Source organism: Periophthalmus magnuspinnatus, chromosome 6 (genome assembly GCF_009829125.3).
Source record: "Periophthalmus magnuspinnatus isolate fPerMag1 chromosome 6, fPerMag1.2.pri, whole genome shotgun sequence".
NCBI classification, from domain to species: Eukaryota; Metazoa; Chordata; class Actinopteri; order Gobiiformes; family Gobiidae; genus Periophthalmus; species Periophthalmus magnuspinnatus.
This window is the reverse complement of record NC_047131.1, coordinates 21446431-21461303: the sequence shown is the minus strand read 5'-3', so window position 1 is coordinate 21461303 and position 14873 is coordinate 21446431. Positions and strand designations below refer to the sequence as shown.

The 14873-nt window shown below is 37.2% G+C and overlaps 1 protein-coding gene across 2 annotated transcripts; it reads left to right on the top strand.

The window, feature by feature from the left end:
- The first annotated feature begins 162 nt into the window (after window positions 1–162).
- On the top strand, window positions 163–5673 carry LOC117372784 (uncharacterized). Of its 2 annotated transcripts, XM_033968642.2 has the most exons (9): window positions 163–335; window positions 1112–2948; window positions 3209–3323; window positions 3554–3734; window positions 3853–3867; window positions 3986–4069; window positions 4282–4352; window positions 4434–4569; window positions 4975–5403. In XM_033968642.2, the coding sequence occupies exons 1-9, from the start codon at window positions 261–263 to the stop codon at window positions 4996–4998; spliced, it is 2538 nt and encodes an 845-aa protein (XP_033824533.1). In that variant the 5' UTR covers window positions 163–260; the 3' UTR covers window positions 4999–5403. The 2 variants fall into 2 exon arrangements, with proteins under 2 accessions (XP_033824533.1, XP_033824534.1); XM_033968643.2 differs by lacking the exon at window positions 3853–3867 and having other exon boundaries at window positions 4975–5673.
- The last annotated feature ends 9200 nt before the right edge of the window (window positions 5674–14873 follow it).

The following is a 14873-nucleotide window of genomic DNA, read 5'->3' as shown; positions in this document are numbered from 1 at the left end:
CTAATTATTTCCTTTTATTAGGCTAATATTCCTATCTGGGACATTTTGTTCTCTCACGGTTGGCAAGTTTATATACAATACCCAATCAGAACAGGCGATGTAGAGCTTCAGCCAATGGGAGCAGCCGTTGTTGCAGCTTGGGTGGGCGGGGCAGGCTTTGCAGCTGAATAACACTGAGCGTGCACTGGTTCATAGAGGCGCCTTGTAAATTTAATAATTCCCAATAATTTGTTTGTATTCTGCGGTGACGCTCTGGCCGGATGGGGGGAAACGGCACGAGTCGTTTTGCTCCGGGAGAAGAAGAAGGTGGAGTGACTTTTGTGAAGGGCATTCGGGTGAGTAATAGAGGAGCCTGCAAACTTAAAGACATTAGAGAGCAACAGTAACACAAGATGCACTACAGTAATATGAGAAATAATCCTGCATGCCTTTTCTGCACGTGCGTAAATTCAATACTGTGATGGTTTGTGCCAACTGTCTCAACTGTATCCAGTGGAATGTCCTACAGTAATAGATTCATAACAGAATGCACATGTCTCTGTTAATTTAACTATGGAGATAATAATAATATAGGTCTTTAATGTATGATTATCCCAAACATGTAAAGGTTGTTTAAACTTTCTGGTCTTTTCAGATAGTACTTGGCGCACCTTATTTTCAGTTCACCTTTACAACTTTCCTTCCCCACATGACTCAAAACAAAAGGCATACCTATTGCCAAACTTGACAAATAACAGTATTGTGTAGGACAGGCTAATGTATTGATATCGCCTTATCTTAAACTGATGTATAAATGCAATTAAATTTCTGGAAAAACATGAATGATGATCCTTACCCAGAAAATATTTTGATCTATACATTGTAACTAAGTACAGCTAATCATTCTATAACTATTTAAAGTGGGAATTCTGTATTATTACATTTTACTACACTGTGATAAAGTTGAGCCAAAAATGCATCGCACATATAGCCATTATCTATTTTGGTAATTCATATGGAAGATTATCTTTGTTTGCATGAAAAATCTAACCCTTAAATATTACATTTAAAGTAATTAACAAACACAGATAGGACATTGCTGTATCATTACTAACTTTTTTTCCTCTCACAGCTTTCAGACCGAGTCATAAACCGAATGCGCCAGCCTCCACAGGTCATCACTCCTCTACCTACAGACAACGGACCCGCTAAACCTGAAACACCACCCTCAGTCCAGGATCTCCTCCCACTCCTGTCTACCTCAGCCACTCAGGATGTCTCAACTACAGCTGCTCCATCACTGGATGCTGCACCTCCAGTCCCTGTTAAACTAGTCCCGCATCCACCTGTTAAGTTTCACTCCCTTCCCCCTCCTACTATAGAGACCACACCTGAATCCATACCCACACCCACAATAGAACCACCCCCACCTGCACCCATAGAAACATCTGTAGATCTACCTCCACCGGCTGCTGACCCGGGACCAACTCCACCACCAACAATTGAATCTCCTCCAGTTCCTGTAATTGAATCTATTGTAGAGCCAACCCCAACTCCAGAGCTTGCATCCCCACTTCCTAGCATTACTGAGCCAATTTCACCAACTTGTAATGAGGAACAAACCTGTCCCATTCCCATAACAATAATGGAAGATGTACCTCCACCACTACCACTTCCTCCACCTGTTGAGGAGCTGGCACCTCCTCCCCAAGTTGTTGTTCCAGAACCCCCCTCTTTTCCACTTGTAGCTGATACAACCCCTGAGATTACTATGCTATCTCCATCTGTAGAACTTGCCCCCTCCATCAAGCCAGCTGTTGTAGCCCCACCCTCTGATTTGACTCCTCCCCCAGAGCTCACACCTGTTGAATCAGTATCTGTAGCTCCTCCTATTGAATGTACACCTGTCTTAGCCCCACCCACTGAATCCATACCTCTTGAACCAGTCATTTTAGCATCACCCCCCGAGTCAACACTTTCAGAACCAATTGTTTTACCTGTTGACATTTCACCGGTTGAAACAGTAGTCGAGGCTGCAAACCCTGAGCTTACACAGCCAGCAATTTTAGCTCCACCCACTGACTTTGCCCCTATCTTGGTTCCACAAACCGAACCCACACCTCTTGATCCAGCCATTTTGGCCCCACCCATTGAGGCTTCACCTATATCTGCCCCACCCTCTGAACTTACACCTGATGAACCCATCATTTTAGCCCAGACCCTTGAACCATCCCCTACTTTAGCTCCTCCCATTGACACTACCCCTGATTTAGCCCCACCTCCTGAGTCCACACCTGTTGAACATGTAAATGTGGCTCCAATCATTGAAATGACATCTGTTGTTGAACCAGCAGTTTTAACTTCTCTTACTGAACCTGCACCTGTCGAACCAGTCATATTAGCCCCACCCACTGAAGCCACACCTCTTTTAACTCCACCCACTGAAGCCACACCTCTTTTAACTCCACCCACTGAAGCCACACCACTTTTAATACCACCCTCTCAAACCACACCTGTTTTAGCCCCACCCACTGAAGCCACACCACTTTTAACCCCACTTCCTGAAACTACACCTGTTGAAATTGTTGCTTTAGTTCCTCCCATAGAACCTACACCTGTCGAACCGCTTGTTTTAGCTCCATCCTCTGAACCCATTTCCCCAGTTACTGTTGAGAGCCCACCCACTCCTCTTGAGACACTTGAAGTTGAGCTTGTACCACCACCTGCCGAACCAACCTCTGAACCTGTTGTCCTGTCTGTCACTATTGAAGATACATCCACTGTATTATCCTTCGACTCTCCACCTGAACCTCCACTTGAGCCTGCTCCTGCAGTGGACCTAGATGTAGTACCATCAGAATCCACTGCCGAGGCACCAGAACCAGCGCCGCTCCCTGAACAGGCCACTGAGATCCTAACTGCACCCACTCCTATTGAAGAAGTGCCAGTTGTCCCTGCAGAGCCCCCAGGTTTGATCTCTCTCACTTCACAACCATGATTTGAACAATGTGACTGAAAAGTAGAAAAAAGTCTTTAAACTTAAATATGCATCTATCATTCATTGGTTATTTTCTCAGTTTTGAAGAATAACTAAAGAAATTATTAAAAGTTATTAAAAAATACATACTAATACAAATATATTTGACACGATTCATTTTATTGACTGCTGAATTTATTTTGGTTTTTTAGCCCTGCATTCATAAGTGTAATTTTTTTACTCTCCCTAAAGGTGAACTGGTCCCTCCTGAAGTAATCGAGGATAGGCTGAGGCAGAAGATTAAAGCTGAGTTGGAGTTGAGTTTGGAGGAAGAGATCACCAAGAGAAGACAAGTGCTGCAGAAACAGTGAGTAAAGAAATGTATCACTATAAAAACTAATAAAGTGTCAGACCTTGTAGCTTTAACTGTTGATACTTTTAACATTTTTTTATTTTATTTTTTTTGTGAACAACTAACCTTTCCTATGTTAAAAATAACAGTTTGTGTTTAATTTATCTTTGTTTGTCAGGACCTACCCTCAACATAAGTGCTGTGGTAAAAGTGCATATTTTTAATGTTTTGCTGTATTCTAAAAGGCTGGAGGAGCTGAGATCGATCGCTATAGCTGAAGCAGAGGCAGCTGCTCAGGCCCAGGTGGAGCAGCAAGTGAAGCAGACACTGGAGGCGGAGAAAGCAGCTTACATGGAGAACCTTACCCAGTCCATCGCCAAGGAGCGCATGAAGACGGAAGACGAGAAACTGATGGTGCAGCTTTATGTGAGCATTCAACCACACAACTGCATGTATTTGTGCAAGGATCACTCCAATACATGACAAAAGTCTCCCCTCTCTGATCGTCCTTTTTTCTCTCTCTTGCCTGTCTGGCTTCTTTCAGTGGCTGGAACTTAAGGTAAGGGGGGTATTATCATTGCATGCGGTTTCTATCTACTTTACCTTCTCTCCAACTGCTGCAATGTTGTTGGGCTGAAGTAGTTTTTAAAATAATGCTCTTTTATGATCCCACACAGGCTCATAAACTGGAGATGAGAGAGGAGGAGATGAAGAAACGTGACACTCTCTACAAGGAACATATTGCGAAATTAGAATCAAAAGTATGTATAAATTTGTAAACAGTTAGTTATGGATGGGTTCAATTTTCAAAAGTGATCTTATATGTCGTAAGTTGGTCCTGGGTATTACAGCATATACTGTATCTAAAAATGGTTATCTTAAATTGCTCTCACTAATTTAGTAGTGTTGAATGTACAATTATTATAATTTTGTATTATCAAATGAAATGTCTATTAACATGTATTTCTTTTAGTGTTCTCAATTTTACAAAGTGACTAGTGACAGTTTCCAGAAAAGCAAGGAAGAGACACTCAATCGTTTTGCGTAAGTTATACAATAGTAGTAGTGGTCAAATGGAACAAAATTCTAGCAAACTGTAGATTTTATGTTATGTCTTCTTTTCAGTCGTTTTAATATCCAGCCAGTGTGTGGGGATCTTCAGAGTCAGATCCTGAAGTGTTATCAAGAAAACCCAGGGAAGACTCTGTCCTGCTCTGGCATTGCCTCTGCCTACATGCAGTGTGTGAACAAAGCCAAGATGGTGAGTTATTTTGCATTTATCTATATATCTATGCCATTAGTATAAGTAACAGCAGCAGAAAATTGCAAAAATAGTGCAATATTAAAAGTGCTATATATTTTTTTTACTGTCAATAATACTTTGCAATTGCCATTTATAAAAGACTTTATCTTAGCTACATTGGATATTTCTAATGTTGAAGGTTTCTTGCAAAAGTATATTGTTTACAGTATATCTTAAATAGTGTGGCCTCAACATATTGACCTTCCTTAATAGTCATGTTGTGCAACAAATGTGGGATCCAAACATTTTGGGGAAAGATACAAGGGTGAATGCAGTAATAAGACTTTAAAACAATAGAAATTAATTAGAATAATTATTTTTATGTGTTTACTATAATATTTATTATTGCCTCTATCTTGGCAGGATAACATGAGCACCAGAGGCTGAGATGAAGAGTTGAAGATGGTACAAGGGCTGCTGTTTTTCTATGAAGTAGGATATTACGCAAATCAGGTATAACATTTTGACCAGTGACAGGCTAAAGAAAGTGACAGTGACAGGCTAAAGAAAGACAAATCACAATGGTGTTTGCAAATGAGTAGGGAACACCAAGTGACCATTTTGTTTTGGAGGCTGGGAATCAGCAGGAGCATTTTGTTCTTTGACACATAGGGATACCTGATAATTGAATCAGAGAGTCTCTATACTGCGATCAATAAGAGGCAAGTGGTCATCATTATTCCTGGTTGATGCATATGTTCACTACAGCTGAAATACTGGGCACTCCTTTAAGACACTTTTACTGTGAAAATCACTTTGTTTACCTACACTTACACTTTCTACCCCCAACTATGCCAAAACTCAATAAAACATTCAACAGTACAGTATCTTTTACTAATTGGAAATTTAGGAGTTTTGTTTAGTTAGAATGCATTTATTATTTGTGTGATCAATTGTTTTAATATGTGCCTTAGAGTCACTATTGTTGTACATGTATCTGGTGTTAATGGACACACAGGAATAAGACAACAAGGTTTTGAGTTTCATTTAAATTATTGTGTGAAGATGAAACTACCTTTTAAAGACTGAAGCATGGATAAATTACCTCAATAAATGTGTGTTTTATTTGACTACACTGTGCTTATTGTATTTTCTTTTGCATTTTACAAACCTATAACTTGAATAAGACCTGAGTAAAAAGGCCAAACAGATTGAAAACCTGAAAACAGTAGCTTACAAAACTGGTCAATTGATAATTGAATTGCTGCCCTCTGGTGGTGGTAAAGAGTGCAGATTCCAGAAATGCTGAGCAATTTGCAATACAGTACTAAATGAACACATCACCCAATAGCTTATGCACATAAAAGAGTAAATGCTTCATAATTGTGATGGTCTAGACAAAAACATACTCCAAATAGGTTTAACTGGCAAAAATGAATTGACAAATTGACAAATAAAGTTTAAATGCTGAAAATGTCATTCAAACATGTTATGCTATCCAAAATACCAAATCTCTGTGTACCGTGTAAAATGTGTACCGTATATGAATACTCATTTATTACTAAAGTGTGTCCTAACAGTAATAGGCATGTTAGTTATCCAACTGGTCTGCCTGATCTTAAACGTGCAATAACTCAGCCTGCTGAGTGAGAGGTCAAATATCTGAGACTGAACTGATTAATTCTTTGTTTTACAAAGAGTTGCTCATGTTCCTCTGTGTCATCTGTCAAACTTTGATCGACCAACAGCTTCACTGTGACGTTCTATTCAAAGAGAGTATTGATGACAAACTCTAAAAGAATGAGCAGTGCGGCGCCCTACAGGGCTTCAAATAGTACTGATTCATTTTTAGTACTTCCCTTACTCTAGACACTATATATATATATATATATATATATATATATATATATATATATATATATATATATATATATATATATATATATATATTTTTTTTTTTTTTTTTTTTAAACAAGGTTCATCTGGGATATCCCATTATGGAGTGCCCCACACACGTCACTATTCAAATCCACTTCACAGCTTATGGACAAACTCTCCAACATTTGTTTTGGTTGGTTCATGGAAACCACTTTTGCATTTTTCCAAAGCTAAGCGGTAATTTGCATTTGCGCTACTACTTACATATATCCTGGAAACATTTGAAAGGCTTTACCTCAAACAGTCATAATTAATCCAATCCTTTTTTTTTTCATATACCACATGTGTGTTGTACAGAATTGTGAAGCAATGTATTTCTCCTCAAGCAGTGACATACCCACGAATTATTAACCTTGGAAGTATTTTTTAGTAAGCCAATTTTTACCAATTTGGTGCACAATGTTTCTTCTGGATTGTTACAGTAATTAACCATGAATTGTGCTATAACATCTATAATATAACAGTTTACTATTAAACCTGTTCATAACTTACCTGTCCTTCATGCCTCATGATATAGCGATTGTGTTCATGTTATAAAAACCCTTTTAATTTTGTTCTCTATCCAGATCTTTTCAACATGTGTATCTGTCCTTTAATATTTTTTCTTCTTTAATGCAGTAAATCTGTGGTTATGTAACTGTGTCTTTTCTTTTGGTGCTGCTGTAGTGATAGTTACCAAGGATGCAGCTCTCGACTCTTCAGTCTGTCATTACATAATATAGATGTTTTTCTGTCGCCTGGTCTGCAGCACCCCAGGGAGACAGTGATGTCTCACAATAACATTTTCTCTATATATATTTGTGAGTCCATATTGATAACAATTGTAGTCTTGTAGTCTAAATGTTATAATAAAATGTATAGCAGATCTTTAACTGCTATAAATTAACTATAAATTGACAGTATGTAACTTTTTTATGTAGCTTACGCTTATTCAGTAACAAGTGTTTTAGTGCTAAAAATATCTTGAACTTTTATACTGTGAGTGGGTTTACCTCTACACAGATTTGACATGTAACATGTCCTGTTGGTGTCATCTGCTTGTTTCCAAGGAGATGGATAGATTTAATGCCATACTGTGGGACATTCTAGGCAAAGCAATAACATCTCACTGGAGACAAGCAGGTGGCGGACCTTCCAGATAGTATACCTTTAAATAAGTGAATGAGTCATTCATTCTAAACCAAATAACTACAAATAAGTAAGGCAACAAAAAGGAGGAATAGATGTTTTTGTTCTGTACAGAAAAGTTGTTCCTGACATCTGTTAAGGATTAGAGAGTGTAATAGGCTGCAATGGTCAGGATGTTGGTCAGTGGGGCTATTTGTTGGAGTGCTCAGATAAATACCATGCAGGACTGTGGCTGAGTCCAGGGCAGCAGGCACAATCTCAAGCGTCAGGTTGCCTTTTGTGGGTAACAAGTTTATTGAAACAACAGAATGGTATCTTTGTATGACTAGCTGGAGTTACAAGTCACACAATATAGTGCATAGTATTTGTCCAGGGTTTATGTTTTTCTCTGACAGAATTAATGAGCATCTGCAGTTTATTTTTTCTCCGTTATGTAGGCCTATTATCCCCAGTTGTAGTAGAGAACCAAAAGAAACAAGCTGTTGGGGCTAAGACTCAAATTTATACCTGCATATGCACTGCAGCCCTACTGTCGTGCTACACAGCAGTGCATTTTAAACCATGACAAGTTGCAATTAGTTTGAATAGGCATATTAAGGTGTAAGCCACTAACCGGGAGAGCTTTCTGAATCTTTGCATTGAAGTTATCAGTTGGTGATGAAAATGAAGTGGGTCTAATAATAATGTGGGTGAAGGGTTACACACACTACCGCTCATGCTTCACTTCCTGACTCATATAGTGTGGTCAGCTGACTCACCTAACAGCAATGAATTATGGGAAATCCACACATGCCTAGTCTCTTTCTGTGTTAACTTTTGACACCATCTTGCTGTTTCCAGTCACAGCTGAGGAATGCAGATTCTTCCTCATTGAAAGTTTCACCTGCCATCACCACAAAGCTCCTGTTTCAACCTTTTACCCAGAGCACGGGATTTTCCCTGTTCATGTGTCTCTAAGAGGAAGTGCACATTAGCCATTTTGTTCTGGTAATAACGTGATTTCTACAGAAAGCACTTGAGAGCGTTGGTGAATCATAACCAATTCAAGATGAGAAAAACACTACCATCTTTCTTCTGTATCAGAATTACACTTTTTGTTTAATTTTGGTCAATCAATCTAATACATGTTATAAAAGCAAAGTACCATCCCTTTTTCTACAAGGTATTAATTACCGTGGGGAATTTTATGCTATAATTAGAACTAGTAGGCAGGGCTTACACATCAACAAACAAAACAAAATACTTTATCACTAAGTAAGCCATATTTCCTAGGTAAAGAGTCTGACTTATTTAATTTTGCAAAGCCAATCAATATTATAATGATCTACCTCCTGGGAGTCAAGCATAATTTTTCATCTTCTTGTTGTATGCAAGATTTTGAGGTCTTTTTCCTATTCCAAAGATACAATATTTAATTTTAGATTGTTAATAATCACTAGGGCAATGGTCTTAATTGTTTAACCTTCTGAAACCCATGGAACGGCTTGTGAAATCATATTGTGTAAATGCTCTCATTATTTACTAGTGCTTAGATTGTGAAAGTAAAATGATTCAGTTTTGTTATGACAAAGTGTTCTCACATTTAAAAGAGAATGTGCAGGTTGTTCCACATCACTTCATTATCATAAAAACACTGAGGCAGAAATTCATGAGGATGTAAAAGATGCTTTGTCATGCTGGGTGTGTTCCTACCTATGTCTCCACTGCCACTTTATATCACTATTTGAGCCGTTTCACAACTTACAGGAAAGATCCTCTGCAGACTTCTCTCTTTTCTCTGTGTGTGAGGGGGCAGCATGTTGAGTCACGGTAATGACTGTGGCACTGAACAGCTCATAGTGACTGCAAAGACTAGAGAGAGAGGGAGGGTGAGAGAGGGAGAAAGAGACAGAAGGAAAGGAAGAAAGAGAGAGGGAGGGAGAGAGATTCAGGAGGAGAGAGGCAGAGAAAGGGAGAGTGACAGGGAGGGAGGGAGAAAGAGAGAAGCTAGAGGCAAAGGGGGCTGTGGCATCTACATCTCATAACTCCTCCAGCGCTCAAACACAAACACATACCAGGGAGACAATCTTGGGGACATCAATACAATGAAGTACAGGACACCATTGTACAACACAACAACGGCATTCAAACCGACAAGAGAGAGTGGAATTGGAGAATATAAAATGACATGGCGAGGTAAGTGACTATTGGCAACAGGTAAGTTTCAGTGAGTATTCTTTAATAACTGAACACTGTATGTCTGTCATTGTGTACAGCTTGTAGTTCACACAAGCCAATGGTCTCTTTGTGCCAGTCCCAGTGTTGGATAAATACTAAGACTTGTGAATATCTGAAGTAGAACATATGCCAAATCAATGTGAAAACAATACACTATAGGATTATGTTTCTTAGTATTGATATATGCAATCAGCTACAGTTACAAGTAAATGTACTCTCTTAGTGCAACTTTCAGCTCAAGATTAAATAAAATAAGGGTGGTTACCAGAAGCTGGAAGCACATTTGACATATAAAATAAATACAAGAAAATCACAAATAAACAAATGATTTGCAGTGGTGACCTCAATTGAAAAAAATGTACTGTACACTTTCAAGTACCGCTTTAAAATTACTTCCTATGACGCATTTACTGTGAACAAGTTGTGATAAGAGGGAAGCATCCAGCAGAGGGGGTCCTTCACTAAGTTAATATATGAGGCATACCACTACTATGATAAAACACTGTTAATTTGTTATTGCAGTTCTTGTCTGTTTGTCCAGTCCTTTTCCAGGACATGTAAATATCTCTGAGCTGCAATCGTTCTCCTCCATCCTCCTACGTGTTTGCCAGGTGACCACACCTGGATTCTGGCCTACATTGCTACAAGTATAAATATAGCAGCACACACTATGGACTTCACTGTGCCATTCATATGACAGTATGTTACTTTTTCAATATCTATGCATTCACTGTTTTCTCATTAGGAGTTAAAAGTACAGACTAATTAATACGATTATAATGTCATGAAAAATCCATGACTACTCACCCAGATAGATTACGCTTGGGATCACTGTACTGTTTTCATTGTGTCATATTCATTTCCAGTAGAAATAAATGTACAGTGCAATGTTTAATGATGTATCCGTCAAAAGGTTATTTTATATTTACATGTTATGTCTGTAAACACATGTCCAAATTCATTTGATTATTTAATCTTGGTTAACTGTCTAACGTCATATAGTCCGTATTTCAGCCAGATTCCTCCAAAACACCCTTTCTCTGACCACAACAAAACATGAGTAAGTGATAAGTGATGATAGATGGAGGTTTGTCACAGCACGCAAGTTAATTTGCAAAACAACTAAATCTATAAATAGAAGCTCCTAAAATAGTTAAAAGGGGGAAGTGTTCTATAAAGTAATAATGAATAACCTTTGAACATTTTCACTTTCCACTACATTTAATTAAATTTAAGCATTAAAAGTGTAATTGTAATCACAAAGATTTAATAAAATTATGAAAAACTACAAACCCCAAAACTATACATTCTAATGACATGCATGGATCAGGTATATTCCAAACCACTTTAAATTAATATTCAAATGGCATTTTATTGTATGTCTCAAAGATGTGTTTGAATACACAAAATCAAATACTAGCTCAATTTATTTGAATAATTTTGGAAACATGAAATTTGCATAGTTTCAAGATTATCATTTAAAATGTCACAAAATAGGTCTGTGGGTTTTCACACACAACTCAACACCTGACACTAAATTTGTCAACGTTTAACCAAATTTTATCTTTATTTCTATTACTACACAAATAAAATCTGGGACTGAACCTGGAATGGAACAGGATCAAGTCATGGTATCTGGACAAAACTTGGCTAAAACCAGGACCAATCTCTTGCGTCTGCATCGATATATCTTGGAAGAAAGGTCCCTACACTGCTTCTCCTCTCTGACTCTTGACCTCCTTTAGGGAACATGAATGCATATATTCATAACATTACAGTACCATCACAGATAATTGCTCTGCCTTGCCCTATTTGTGAACTCACCTATAAGTATTAGTTAAGGAGCAGTCCATGCCCAATATGAAAGCTAATCTATACCTCCTAGTCTATATATAGACTATAGCAATTCTATTGTATAAAGCTACATTTCAGTCTGTTCATTGTGTGCCGTCTGTATTTCATCATTGGCTCTGCTGGTTTGATGATTGACTGACTCACACAGTTCCACAGACAGACAGTGACGCTGTGGGAGGAAATATGGCAGCTATAAAGACAAACAGATGACTACAGTGCACTTACAGTAGATGAATCCCGGGGGTCCGCCGTGTCATGGACCAGTCATACCATTGGAGTGTTCAAAACAGCATTTCCTTGCAAAGCAAAAGGTGGGATTTACCATTACTGAACTGGTAAAGACTGCCCAGCTTTTTAAAAGGCTTGGTCTAATCTGTCAACCCCATTTTTTTAAATTCAGAGGGGTTGGCTATTATTTATTTATTTAAGAACAATATATATCTATAATATCTATAATCTCTCTCTCTCTTACACACACACATGTATATATGTCATATGTCTACCTTGTCCGTGACATGACACACACATATATATGTATGTGTGTGTGTGTGTGTATATATATATATATATATATATATATATATATATATATATATATATATATATATATATATATATATATATATATATATATATATATATATATATATATATATATATATATATATATATATATATATATATATATATATATATATATATATATATATATATATATATGGGGGGGGGTGTTTGGCTTTTTTTTTAGAAACATTCTATAACAACATTGAGAAACGGAAGCCTTTATTCTGTGTTAGATATTATGAAACATGAGGTTCCACCAACTTCAGTTCAATGTAATTATATCTAGTGCCAGTTCATGGTCTTGGCAGAATGGACTGACAATTCCCAACTTAAGAAATCACTTGGCAACAGTGGAGGTGGAAACTCCCTCCAGTGGAGTCAAAATAATCATTTGGTAAACCAGGGTAAGGAAAACAATGACCATTCCAATATTAGGAAGCCACTTACAAATATCTGAATACAAAAATATGTCCTTGGTCTTTGACAAGGAGGTTTGACCAGGTTACAATAAAAAATACTATTCACATTATTATTATTATTATCGTTGTTGTTGTTGTTGAATAGAATTTGTCCCTAGACTGTATGGAAATTTATGGAGAAATTTATGGGGAAGAGGTGTTGTGATTAATCGTGTATAATAAAACCCCATGTAACACTTCAATTAATCCACATGGGACCAAACATGAGTCAGAGCGGCAGGGGCATAGGCTTTTTTTGGACCATGAGCAACTGCAAAAAAAAAAAAAAAAAAAACTTTCATAGGGCTGGCCAAAAAATCAATTAAACTGTTTAATTGAATTTGAAGTTCACATCAGTTTGTTTGGACTGCTCACTGCAGTCACAGGGAGCAAAGTTGAGCACAGGGGCCATGCAACTTGAAATCAGTGGTGTCAAGTTAAATATTAGGGCTGCATATTTAAGTCAAAGATTTGTTTTATCTCATTCATCAAAAATTTCCCCAGTGGCCAGTGGATTAAATATGATAACTTCTGAATACAATATTTTCAGTTTTGAATGTATACTATAGTTTGCAGAACATTTTTAGTGGAGAGAGAGAGAAAAAATCAAATCAAAAATCAAATTTTTTGATAAAAAATTGACAATTTTATTTTCAGGCAAAATTGCCCAGCCCTAAATTTATATGTTTCATGCTTCATAATTAACACAAATTGTGTCTCCCTGTTTATCAATTGCATTGTTTTCTATATTATAATATGTAAAACTTGCGAAGTTTTTCAAGCTGCTCTGTGTATTAAGACATAATTTATTCCTGAACTATAAGATTTTTTAAGAGACGGATTCAAGTCTATCACTATTCATTTCAAGATGGGCCATGAGCCTTGGCAGTAGTCTATAAGTACTTCTCATTTTGCCTTTCCTGTGCACTAACTCACCTTTCTCTGCCTTACTGTATCGCAGTAATGATGGTGCTTTGGCTCCACAGCAGAGGACTGAGGGCTGACATACTGTAGGTAAGTGGAGCACCCAAGCACACAGAGGAGTGTCCTGCAGGTTTCATTGATGACCCAGTTTCCAAAATATCTTCCTGAACTTTGGCTCACTGTAGGATTTCCTCTTCCATGGGGTCACCGCTAGTGCTGTAAGCACATCTCTAATCTTCAGATTCAATACAAGAAATAGCCTAATAATTGACATAGTCAAAGTACAGATTTACTATATATAAAATTATATTATAGGCAGAAATGTATAGTTTTGTGCAGCTCTTTGGAAATTGACTTTCAAATTCAAAATGTGCTATATACAGTCTAGGAGATCTGGGTATTAGTGGTTTTAAAATAAATGTATATTACTTAAGTGACTTGAATAAGAAGTACTTTAATTGTGACATAGTATAATTATACCAAGTGTTATTTATAAGTTATTACAATTATTGATTTATCTGCTCCTTTATAATGCTTATTTGAATAATGAATGGGTTCACCAGGAAGGGCACATACAATACAGCTGATTCAAAAGCTAGAGGTAGTAAAGTAAAGGTACTTATTAAACATAGCATAAAATGTAATAAATGTATTAAATTACTGCCCCCAGAAACTGATTTCTTTTGGTGACATAGATGTTTGAATATGGTCTCTAGCACCATATGAAATCAGTGTTTTGGGAGGTGGACACTCGGCACGTGCAAAGGATTGTAAATGAATGAAATAGTGAACTATGATATGTTGGTGCCATAGAAAAAAATCTAGGTCATGTTTGGGTAAACTACTGCCCTCCTCTGTTCGAAGCTAAACTATTACCAGCTGCTGTCCTGCTTCTCATTTCTTCTTTTGAATACTTTTGTCAAAACTTAACAACTACACTTTCTGTCATCCATGTGACTTACTCTATGTACAATGTAAAAACAAACAAAATAAATTATGATACTTAAAAATGTCTTTTGTGATTGTCATATTGTAATAGAGACATTTATTACATGATACTTTAGTGATTTATAGTTGCACTTTTCTTTGTGTAGACTAGGACACAATACTTCAGCTGCAAGAGTCCAGGTCTATGATTTTAATAATATAATTATCTCCTTACACTGGAAGTAAGATGAGTAACGTGCCAAGGACATAATATATGTACAGGAGGAAGCATGGGATTGAACCACAAACCAT